General features: G+C 30.4%; 1 protein-coding gene across 1 annotated transcript; it reads left to right on the forward strand.

Moving 5' to 3' along the window:
* Positions 1-6234, forward strand: LOC109790711 (P-loop containing nucleoside triphosphate hydrolases superfamily protein). Its single transcript, XM_020349919.3, has 10 exons — positions 1-159; positions 248-320; positions 416-525; positions 1291-1434; positions 2042-2150; positions 2295-2647; positions 2737-2810; positions 3186-3490; positions 4516-4762; positions 5516-6234. Exons 1-10 carry the CDS (start codon positions 51-53, stop codon positions 5762-5764), a joined length of 1773 nt encoding a protein of 590 aa, XP_020205508.1. The 5' UTR covers positions 1-50; the 3' UTR covers positions 5765-6234.
* Positions 6235-13160: the final 6926 nt, after the last annotated feature.

A 13160-nucleotide genomic window follows, 5' to 3' on the forward strand; every position in this document is an offset into this window, starting at 1 on the left:
AAAGCTCTTAAACCCTTGTGAGTTAGAAGAGAGCGAGAGAAAAAAAAATAATGGGGGCGAAGAAGCACGGTGAGGGTAACGGCACCAACAGTGATGTATTTGCTTCATGTTCCTTCTCTAGCCTTGGCCTTGATTCCAATTTATGTGACCAACTTCGCGGTAATTTTTTTTTCTTTCTCTCTTTTAATTTGTTATTGATTTTTAGTTCGTCTATTGAGAGTGTGAAACATTTTTTGTTTGTTTACAGAGAGGTTGGGATTTGAAGTTCCGACGCTGGTGCAAGCTCAAGCAATTCCTATTATTCTCTCGGGGCGTCATGCGTATCCTTTTTTTTTTGTGCTTCGTGCTGTGACAAATTTTTTTTATAACGTTAATTGTTTTGTTCGTGTGTTGGGTTCTTTAATGAAGATTTTAGACTTGTAAATGCTGCCACGGGAACGGGGAAAACTGTTGCGTATTTGGCTCCAATCATTCATCACTTGCAGAGTTATGATAATCGGATTCAGCGCTCAGATGGAACATTTGGTGCGTTTTTTTTTTTTTTTTTTTTAATTCTGTTTGGTTCCTATGTGTAATTACTTTTTCACAAAATGGCCTGTTTGGTCAGGTTCTCCTCACCTATATTATTTGAGAATGATAATGTTTTTTGGATGTAATGATAATAGTTACTTTGGATTTGTTTTTAAAGAATTGAAGTCATTACTTAGTTTGAACTTCAATTGTCTCTCCCAAAACGAAAAACTTGGGTTGTTAGGTATGCTAGGGCCCTTTGACCTTGAATCGTAGACAATGTACATACCCACCTCACCTTTAGAAATCTTATTCCACTAGGCGAGGTTGGCAATATGAATTATATGACATCATGGAGCTAGTTAAAGACTGAATTCTCATGATATTATTTACTATGAGATTCATCTTAATAATTTCCTCTAATGGCTTTATTGGTCTCCCTTTACCCCTTTTACCGGGCTAAAAACCATGCTTCCAAACTTTGCTTTTAAATTCAACTTTTTCTATCATAAGAATGAGAATGGAAAGGATTGAACTCTTGATTATATGTCAATTAACAACTATCCCACAAGCTTAAAATGTTAAATGAAGACAAATTCACTATTTTCTTTAATATCAAAAGTAATGCATTGTCAAAATGTATGTTGAGCTTTATTCATGAAAGTATTGTTGAACATATCAATTTTACTGTTTTAAAGAGTCAAAGTATATTATTTCCTTTCTTGTTATGGCAAGTTCATCTCATATTAATCATAAGTTTAATTGATTTACTGGCAATAGCGTTGGTTCTTGTACCGACGCGCGAGCTATGTTTGCAGGTTTATGAAATTCTTCAAAAGTTATTGCATCGGTTTCATTGGATTGTTCCTGGATATATTATGGGAGGTGAAAATAGATCAAAGGAGAAAGCTAGGTTGCGCAAAGGTAGAAATCGTGTGTATTCTTCACACATACCCCTTTTCTAACTTTATCTTTGAACTTTGTTTTCTAGTTGTTCAACAATAAAGTATCTTTTTGGAGGTTTTAAAGAATTTGTCAATCACAGAAAAGCTATGTCATCATAACAAACAGCTATGGGGGTTGTACTTTCTCTTGTCTGAAGCTAAAAGTATGACTTTTATTCTGTTATCGATTGCAGAAAATGGCAGAAAGCCAATAATCTGCTATATCATATAGTGAAAAGCATCTTGGGGAAATAGTGGATGTTTCATGGAAGTTAAAATGTGATATACATTAATTATATATTATAAAAATGAAAGTTGTATGCAAGCATAAATAAAATTCATAAAAATTGACATAATATTAACTCAAAAGTTCAATTAGTTGTAGACTTGGTAGAGATGACTAGAGGATGTAGGATACATGCCGCAAACATGACACCATAGCAGCTGCTACAGCAGGTGGAGTCATGATTGCAGATTCAAGAAATTTCACCATGCAATAGTGTTATAGTACCGCTACAGGAGCAATTTAATAACACTGCTTTTATTGCACTTGATCAAAATTATAACCGTTGTTGTTCCTATTGCAGGCATATCAATTCTTATAGCAACTCCTGGGCGCCTTTTAGATCACTTGAAGAACACAACATCATTCTTGTACTCAAACCTGCGCTGGATAATTTTTGATGAAGCTGATCGGTATGGTTTACGTCAATTGCTTTTCTGTCATAGAAATTAATGTGCATAGTAAATATGGTACTTTTTTCTCAATGACAATGTATTATTTTATTTTCTATATATCATCTTATGAATGAATTATATCATAAAGTATGTTTTTTGCAGGATTTTGGAATTAGGATTTGGAAAAGATATAGAGGAAATAATCGATCTTTTAGGATCAAGGAAAACAAGGCATGATGACCAAGAGAATACTGTTCCAAGACACTCTAATATTCAAAGACAGAATTTACTTTTATCTGCCACCTTAAATGAGAAAGTGAACCACCTTGCTAAAATTAGTCTAGACAATCCAGTGATGGTTGGTCTTGATGGTAAGAAAATAGAACCAATTTCAACAATTGAAAGCCTTGATCCTTCAGAGTCTGATGAAGACAATGAAGACAAGTATTCCAGTAAAGTGCCAATAGTTGGAGATTACAATGTCCCCATACAGTTGATTCAGAGATACATGAAAGGTATGCGATTATTAGAAGTTTCTCCAGCAAGCTTTCTAATTACTCGTACTATTTTAAGATCCTGAATTCCTAATTCGGTTACTATGCAGTGCCTTGTGGTTCACGGCTTCCTGTACTTCTTTCAATTCTAAAGCATCTCTTTGAAAGGGAACCTTCTCAGAAGGTAAGCCCTTACTAAGTGGTTTGCAATTAGGGTTTAGGGTTTAGGGTTTAGGGTTTAGGGTTTAGGGTTTAGGGTTTAGTATATTTTGCTCCCTATACATTCCTCTCATTTTTTTTCAGTGTGTGATATTTCTGGTGTAATTTTGTAAGAAATATGCAGATAAAGAGTAAGGACAAAAATATCTAATGGATATGGTGATATGTCATCTAGAAAATTTACTTGCCAAAAAATATCCATATTATTTTGGCTACGGGACTGGAACTTATGTTCAACGTGAATGAATCTGCATCTATCTTTCCCCTTGTTTATAAAAGTTAGTGTAAATTCAAGATATTATGCTTTATAAGTGACATAATTCATCTAATGATTCCACAGGTTGTTGTATTCTTTTCAACATGTGATGCAGTAGACTTTCACTATTCACTGTTAAGTGAATTTCAATTTTCATCTTATCCAAAAACAGAAGAAGGGACCCGACAGATGTTTATTGGATCCAAAACTTTCCGGTTACATGGTAATATGGAACAGGAGGATCGGAGAACCAGTTTCCAGACCTTTAAAACCGAGAAATCTGCTTTGCTTTTGTCCACTGATGTTTCTGCTAGAGGCTTGGATTTTCCGAAGGTTAGATGCATCATACAATATGATTCTCCTGGGGAAGCTACAGAATATGTTCATAGGTATCTACCTACCTGCTTGTTTGACTTGTTTTTTGTTTGATTTATTTGTGTGGGTGTGGAGAGGGAGGAGGGACAAGGTGTTTGTTTCATTAATGATCTCTTCTTTTTCTCATTCCTATTTTAATATAAGTAAACATGCATGGACTGGTTCCTATGGTTTTTAAGATCTATAATTTTTTGAGAGAATTGGGTTTTCATCAACTGCATTTAACAAATATGAGCAATGAAAGGACAACATGGTGCCATAAAACTCCAGCCTTTGCGGGGTTCAGGAAAGAGTCAGACCCATTAATTATGAGCAATGTGACATTCACTAAAAAGGAGTATTATTACATACTAACATCAAAATTTTCCTTTTTAACAGATAATAGTTAAATTTCTAAACATTCATTCTAATTTAACCTCAAAATACACATCAAAGTCAACACTTGTCAGAAGTTAGAGTTTGACAAATTAGTCTGGTCTATAATGGCTAGGAGTTCAACATGATAAAATGTGGTGCAAATCCAAAGTTGAATTATATAAAACATTGATGTGTAAAAACTAAATTTATAACTTTTCCATCGTTAACCTTATTGCTTTCCTTGATGTCATTCTAATATCTTAGTTTGATGTTTTTTGGTGAGTGTGTTTTAATGCCTCAGCCTCTTAAGCATTAGAGTCAATAACTATCTTATATTCCTTTCCTTTAGCATTATTATATAAGAATCATGGATAGTTAAATGATTCTTGTATCATAATTATCATTGCATGAAAATTAACATTAGAAGTTTCCTAGAAAAGGCCCATTATAAATTTGAAAATGTAAAAATCCTGCTTGTAAGCTTTTAAGCAATTTTTTTGCTTGCTTTATCCCACAATATTTTTATAACCATGAGTGAGTTGTTCTTTATTTGACTGGATATCTTATCTATATAGTAGATTCAGAGGCATCTTTGACTTCTTCCTTTATGATTAATTATAACCTTCCAATATGATTTGAAATACTATCTTATTTCTGATTTATCATGAATTCAAATATGCAGAGTTGGTAGAACTGCTCGACTGGGTGAAAGAGGAGAGTCATTGTTATTTCTGCAACCAGTTGAAATTGACTACTTACAGGACTTGGAGAAACATGGTGTCTCACTCACCGAGTATCCTGCCCTCAAAATGTTGGATAGTTTTCCACTATATGGACAAAAGAACCTCGCAAAGAAGTCTGTTTTCATTGACTCACATCCTTGGGTCCTTTGTCTCCAGAAGGCACTTGAAGCCTTCGTCACATCCAAGGTAATCCTCATCTCTGATCTTATTGAATTCTACACCTTGTTGATTGTCTTTATCTTATCTAATTGAATAATCATTCCTAAAACTCTGTTTTTTTATTGCCTTCTGACTTGGGAAACATGTCATCAAAATTTAACTATAGAATCATTGGCATTATATTTCTTAGAGTTTGTACTTTTTAAAACAATAAAACATTTCATGTTGGTTTTGTGCATCTACTAAGACATAAAACTTCCAAACCACTGATAATCAAAAAAGTTAATAGTTGGCCATAAAGTTTTATCAGGTCTTCCTCATCCTTTTAATTGGATTATCTTCCATCTGATCCAATTTCTTGCTGGAGCCTCCATTGGTCTACTTATTGTGTGACCAAATCTCCTTAGGTAAGTTTTTATCATCTTCTCATTTGCTCAGAATATTGGGGGAGTGAGACTGGGGAGCTACAGGCAAAAATGGCTCAACTTAGTGGAAGATTTAAGGAGTAAAAGAAAGGAGCCTCTCTATCTGGCATTTTGTTTTGATTGTCAGTTCTATGTCTTAGTAAGCAATAATTCTCATGTTTAATTATATTAATCAATCCCGACACACCCCAGATTTCAATTAACTCGAAATCGGATTGGGAGGGGGGGACCAAAAAGGAGTTTGATGCTAACCATGCACTCGATCAAAAAGAATGTATAAACATACATGATTCTACATGGGATTCTTTGTTGCTTCTGTCTATTCCTAAACCAAGTTTTGCCTTGTCCTTTTCAGCCCAAGATGGATGAACTTGCCAAGAAGGCATTTTGCTCTTGGGTCCGAGCATACACAGCCCATCGTGGTGAGCTGAAAAGAATATTTATGATCAAGAAACTTCACTTGGGGCACGTAGCAAAAAGCTTTGCATTGAAACAACAACCCTCCTTAGTTGGACAGTCATTCCAAAAGCAAAATAAGAAGAGAAAGATACTTGAGAAGAAGAAAAATAGGTTGCCAAAAAGGAGAAAAGTTACGAGTGTGTGACAGAATGCAGACTATGAAAGTGGCTGATGTTGCAAGTTTGATTAAACAACAAAATGATGACTATGGATGGATCCAATGAGACTGGAATCAAGATCATTATATCAACAATGCCGTTACCAAGAGACCTGAGAGGAGGTAGCATCAAGGCCTTCGGCTCTGCTAATTCAGTAGCACAAATTTCTAACCGTCACTTTAAGCCAGGTGCTAGCATGTATACTACTTTTAACTAATATTTTAGAGTGATATTTATATATAAACTATTATTTTTTTTATTTTTTTGAAAAAAGAAGAGAAGGGGCTGGGGTTAAAATTACTAGGTTTTTTTACACTCAGTGTTTAACTAATTCCTAAACATCAGCCTTACATTGGCTACTATGTGCTTATAGTTGCTTTGAAAAGTCAGTTTGTTAGCTAAGCTCGTGGTTGGGATTCTACCAATATTGCATGAAATGTTATATGGTTGACTAGAATGACACAATCATTTGGGCCAAAAGATTGGAATTAACCAGTATTGCATGAAATAATACAAGGGTATGCGGAAATAGACTAAATCTTCATATTGTTAAGGAGCTGTTTGGTTTATATTTTCTGGGAGTTTGATAGTTGGATTCCGCATGTTTCTTGGATTGTTTTTGTTTGCGAAGGAAGTTATGTGTTTGGTTTCAGAAAATATTTTCTATTTTTATTTTTAGTAAATAATTTTCATTTTCAAAATTTGAAATTTAGAAAATATGTTTTGTTTAATATTTTCAATGAAAGTTCATAAATTTTGGTTTATAACATAAAATTTATAAACAAAATTTAAATTATTTTTATTTATTGATAATTTATTTTAAAATATTAATATTTAATTCATTAATAATTTTGATAAATAAAATTGAATTAGATAAAAAGTTAAAAAGTTTCTTACAAATTCTCTTGTTAAAGAAAAGTTTCTAAAGTTACTTTCATACAAGATAAATATTTATTTTTAATATATAGGAGTTGATATATATAAAATAATGTAACAAAAGAATATAAAATAACAAAGAATTTAATGAATTAAATTATTAGTAAAATAAAAAGATCGTAAAGATAGTGATGAAACGATCTAGTTAAATAATAATTAAAATAAAGAGACAAAAAGGTAATTTTATTTCTATATAAAAAAAAAGTAGTTTCAATAGGTTATGAATCAATTTGAGGAAAAAAAGAGGAAAAAAGAATCCAACGACGCGTTTTCAGTTGAAAATGACGTTTTTATGTTTTCAAAATTTAACTGTTTTTAAAAATGTTTTCACAGAAAATATTTCTTTAAATTAAAATTAAACACATTTTCAAATTTATTTTCCCATTTCTTTTTAAATGGAAACACAAAACAGTGAAACAAAAAATAACCTAAATTATTTGCACATTCAAATGGAAAACATTATGACCATTTAATGAGAACTACGACGGGTTATAAATCATTAAATTTGTGAATGCTCTTGGTGGTATTGGAACATCAGAAGATTCAAAATTCGTATTCTGAGGTTCATTTCTGATTTTACTGTTAAAATTTAGAATAAATCATCTTTTTATCTTTCCAAAGTATTATTATCATTACTTTTTATATATATAAATATTATCTATTTATAAAAAAATGAATTGCTAACAATAGTGACTTTTTCTAGTAATGCAAACAAAAGAATGACTATCTACAGTCTATCTTTTTGAGGCTCATGTCTGCAGTTTTTTTTTAATATATTTTTTGTGAAAGTCTGCAATCTTATTTGAACTGGCATAATTCATTTTGGAGAAGTTAAATACGATAAAAACTTAAGTGCATAAATTTATTTTAACTTATGAGATAAATTCAATTTATTTTATCTTCTTTTTTCTTCTCCATAGATAGCAAATTCTTAGTTTGTAAAAGTTATTGGATACAACTACGTAATTAATTATATAATGTTGACCGAAATCAATATTTTCAATTTTCAGTTTATTTGGTTATATATCAATATTTCAATTCAATAATTATGATTTGCATTAGAGTGAATTGGTTGAGAACACTCTAAATAACGTAGAACTACAAACAATTATCCTTTCTAATCTAGTTATATTATATAAAATTTAAAACTATATATTTATATATCATTGATACACCACGGTTTGATATGATTGAACCAATAATTATAAGAATTGTTTTCATTGGTCCAATATACAACTCGTTTTTTAAAATATTGATGTAAAAAATTCATAAGTACAAAATTTATGCAAAAGATAATAGACCAGAATAATAATATTTTATACAATTAAAGAACTGAATTAGTGACAACATATTTGTTCCGAGCCTGAGCTAGTCTGCAATTTTCATTGCAATCACAAACCATTGTGATTTAGAATGTACGTAGAGTGGCAAAGCCATAAGAATTCGATTAATGGAGAGTAATTTAATTTGTACGAGTTTATAGCTTCAGATGTTGTCACATTTCTATAAATAACAAAAAAACTGAATTGTACTTTTTTCTATTCATCTTGTATATTTTTATAAATTTTGTTCACTTAACTATTAAAATTGTGCTTTTTGTCACCAAATTTTTAAATTTACATATTTTATCACATTATTAGTTGAGTGCTAACATAATACATTGATTATTAATGTGATATGTTGACAACTAATATAAAATGTCGAATACTAATAAGAAGTGCAATTAAACTTTAAAAAAGAAAATGTGTGGGATATGTCTGTTGAGAAGACGTTGGGTAGATGAGTCCTTAACACTAAAAGGATTTATTTGGACTTACCTTGTTTGCATTGTTATTTCCTAAATTGTAACAACATATGGCAATGGCATGCTTCTTGTTTCTTGGACATCCGTGCAAGGAAATGAGATTGGTACCATCCCTTGAAGCCTAGAAGCATAGGGTTGTGAATCTAAGCAACCATGTTATGTTGCTCAACCTGTCCTTCAAAACTTGATTTCACTTTCAGCTCTAGATTGCTCACATTCTAGTACACCTTTCTTTGCTCCACCGAATTAATTGTTTCTACATGGCACATGGTTTTGTGGGGCCACTAATTGAACATGTTCATGTGACAATTATACAACACTTGGATCCTTCAATATGACCCCATTGCATTTTCTAACTTGGAAACAAACTTCAAGTTCATATTTGTTATAAAAACTTGATGGCAAATTGGGTGTACTTTGGAAGATGCTTGTGTTTGTTACAGACATGAAACAGAAACCCGTTTGAACATGCCGAGTTTAAGATAGGATAAGAAATTGATTAAGCAGATTAAATGAATATAAAATATGGGGTGGAGAGAATACATCAAAAGAAATTCATTTACACTTTAAATGAACATAAGTAAAAAAATAATAATTAATTTGTAAATTCTAATGTTGGAATGCATTTGCAATACCTCAAATAATTGTGTTGAGTTAAGTTCAAATGCAATTCAAGGATGAATGTAATGAGTTTTTATTTTATTTTATTCTATTATCACTTATATCTTTCCCGTAAGATAATATTATTTGAACCAAATAATATTATTATGGATGACAAAATTCTTTCTCTTAATTAATGTAATTAAATCCAAAACTTAAACTCGAGATCATTAGTTAAATTAAAATAATTATATGTCATACAATTTCCGTAATTAGTTCTCAAATTAAAGTAAGGAATAATAACCTTTGATAAAAAAGAAGTTATTCCTAAAACCTATAAACATTGCACACTACATACATATAAATATTTTCGTATACATATTTTCTTAAATGTTTTTGTCCCTTAATTATATAGAAACCTAGTTAAAATGAAATGTATATATATCTAAAATAAATTATGAATATATTAGTCATAGATGTTTTATTTCATTTTTGTGAATTCGGAATGTTTCAAACTAAGAGTTAAGAGCTAATTTTTAAAGCTGCTGAAATTCATTCACGGAATTGATGCTCCTAAAAAATATTATTTCATGCACATACATATGAGCATCAAACCCTTTCATAGTTAAAGTGCATGGTCATCATTTAAAATGAATTCCATATTTTAGGAGGGGCAAATACTACTAGAGTGCAAAGCCATGAATGTTTATTTTCCAAACATTCAGGTAAGAGTGGTATGATTTCCACTTAAATTTTTACAACACTTTCTACAATAAGGAGAAAATGGGAAGAGAATAAAAAAAAAGGGGGAAGTATGAGATAAGATGAGAATGTAATAATGGAGATGAATAAAAAAATTTGTTGTGAAAATATGCAATGGGAATTTTTAATGAGAAATATTGTTGTTGGGATAAACAGATTGATCACAATCTGTTGGTTGTAGCAAGACTCTTGAAGGAACCTTTTTTGGTTGTCCAGAACTCTATTCCTTTTTTGTCTTGATTCTTTGTTTTTGGCCAATTTTTGTCATGATTCAACATATTTAGGCCCATTAAGAAGGCCCACATTAGGTCCTCTATGTCGGAGGGGATCCCTTTCCTCAATTTCTAACACACTTTTATTTTTGAATGGGACGTTACCTACTTATACATGACTATTGTTTAATTTCTTAGGAAGCAAGATGCCACATAATTAAGGGCACCTGTTGTTTTTGTCCCTTAAAAGTATCAAAAACTTCTTTAATCTTTGATTGTGATATGAGGCAATTGCTGACCATTGTTTTTTCTTCTTCTTTTCTTTTTTTTTTTTACAAGAAGAATATCTTTAAACAACAGTTAGTGGTTAATTTTATTGAGGTGTAAAAATTATTTGAAATGAATATTGCCACTTTAAACATTTTTTTTTGTACATATGATTAAAAATGCTACATATTTAAAGGACAAACTATGCCAACCTTTATTGATGTTAAGCATTGTTTTAAGAAGCTTATAGAAAAATTCATTGTTTTAAGAACATTATTTAAGAAATAAAAATAGAAATTTATCATTAAAAATGATATTAATGCACTTCTCTACGTACGGTGATTTTAGTTACATGCTTAATGTGATTCCTATTATTTTCTTGACTTCATTTTATTTGTCATTTAAGATAATGTTTGTATCTTATGAAGACAATTGTTATACCGTTTTCCATGATAAAATAATCTTATTAGACTAAAACAATAATTAATTACACTGTACAGTTGCAACAATATATCAACTGATGCATTTATCTCTTAAGGACATCATCAAAAAATTATAAATTTTATATTATAAAGCGACAAATAATTTAAAAACAGAGAAAAATATTATTCAATATCCTAAGGGCATTAGCTAAAGACTCGTGTGAAAGAGTAATATTTTCTTTTATCCGTAAAAAAAAAAAATATCATGAAGGAGTAATAACTTTTTCATATGAGGAGCATCAGATTCATCACCATGTTGGCAACTGGAATGCACGAGTAATCATTGATTATTCACTTCCACTGAAATATATGATGAATTAACCTCCAAATATTAAATATATACTACAATAAAATAGATTTTAGTAGCATTTAATATAGTTTTCAATAGTAATAAAAATTGTTACAAAATCTTTTAGCGGCATTTCCACAATAGCCATTGTATTTGGTGTTGCTAAAATATTTAGAGGCAATTATTTTGAATGCTGGTAAAAATCCTTATAATGATCAGAAAAAGTGTATAACTTTTTGTAATATTTTTTACTTTTTATTCGATGTGAGACTTGTAAGATGAGAGTTATCGATGAGGGTTGTCTTTTATTTATATATTTTTTAATTGTCTTATCTCCTAGTTAATTATTTTATCAATAGTTGATGTGAGATTTGAATTTTTTCCAATACACTCCCTCTAGTTTAGGGACTACTGAGTTTGGTAATGATGAGTAATCTGATACCAATTTAGAATAGTAAGTTATAGGTCTAACTTAACCCTACAAAACAAACTTGTAAGGTCAGAGTTATCATCCATTTATATACTCTTTAATTATCTTATTTCTAGTCGATGTGAGACTTAAACTTTTTTCAAATAAATAATTATCGCTAATAATAAATTTTGGTATGATATAAATACATTTTTAGTGATCATCATATATTAGTCATTAATATTTTTATTAAATAATAAAATAAAGACAATTAATTTATTATCACTAAATAATTATCGATAATAATCAATTTTGTTGTAGTGATATTTGTCGATAGCATTTCTACTGTAGTAATTTACAAGCACTCTGGAAATACAAAATGAGGACTAAGAGCAGAACATACTCAGCCCCTTAACGAAATTTCAAATAGATAACTAATTATTCATGATGATTCTCATAATTGCTAATGATTTAGGATGTTTTCCACATGAAGATGCAAAAACATTGATATCAGGGATGCTAAATAACAGTATTGTGTGACTTTTTTTGTTGCACCTTTTACTTTATTGAGCTCACCTTTTGTTGGACACTATAATGGCACGAAACTGTTAACCCTAAAGTAGGTAACCAAAACATTTACCTTTTCCTCAATGAAAAAATGGTATAAACTGTAAAGTTCGTTAAACAAAGTAATTAGTTATATCCATGAATAAGCATATATATATATTTCATTATCATCACTAAGTTATTGCCACCTGTTTTCTTCTAATACTAAAGCCTATGTGCAACATTTGAACGTGAAGTGATTAAATGGGAGAATAAGACCTTAAAAACAACTAAGAGGGAGTACACATGACAATGGTATTATTGAAGTTTGATGCCACGTACAGTACTCCACCTAAAGCCGACATGTAACTTGAAACACCAAATTAGTCAACGTCATGATATATATTAAATGCTACATATCATGTGAGTATTAGGAATCTTGGCTCAAACTAGTGAGATGCATATTTTCAATTCGTTGTTTTAATTTTACTTACTAAAAAATAAATTTTCATGAATTTATAGAACTGACAGATTACATTAGAATTATAACAACAACACATCTATACCTATATATAATTTATAGTTATATATAAAGAGGATAGATTGACTTATATCTGTTTTTGGTCTCCAATTTTTTTAAAATAATTTCTTTTAAATTTTTAAATAATAAAAAATATAAGAAATTGCTTCTATTGTAACCACTTAAATAAGCTCCACAATGAGTTAATGTTAGATGGTAGTAGTAAGTTGTTAGGTCCATCCTCCGATACAGAGGTAGTGGGGACCAATAATACTAGATGGATGTGCAGACAATTGACTGATTCGTGATTATTATTTGTTGTAGCTAGGATTTAAATTTTCTATGATATGTTACAGTAAAAAAATTCATACTATTGTAAGTTTGGCAGCTACTGCAATGGCATTCATTGGTTGGTATTTTAGTACAAACAGCAATTTGTTTTCGGTGGCTTCTGGATCTTACGGTAATCATAATAATGCAGGTTTGAGCTATACAATTATTGTAACTGCAATATGTTGATATTTCGATCTATATATAAAATTATTGTTTCTGTTCT

The sequence above is a fragment of the Cajanus cajan genome, chromosome 1, assembly GCF_000230855.2.
Source record: "Cajanus cajan strain Asha chromosome 1, NIPB_CcT2T_4, whole genome shotgun sequence".
Lineage (NCBI taxonomy): Eukaryota > Viridiplantae > Streptophyta > Magnoliopsida > Fabales > Fabaceae > Cajanus > Cajanus cajan.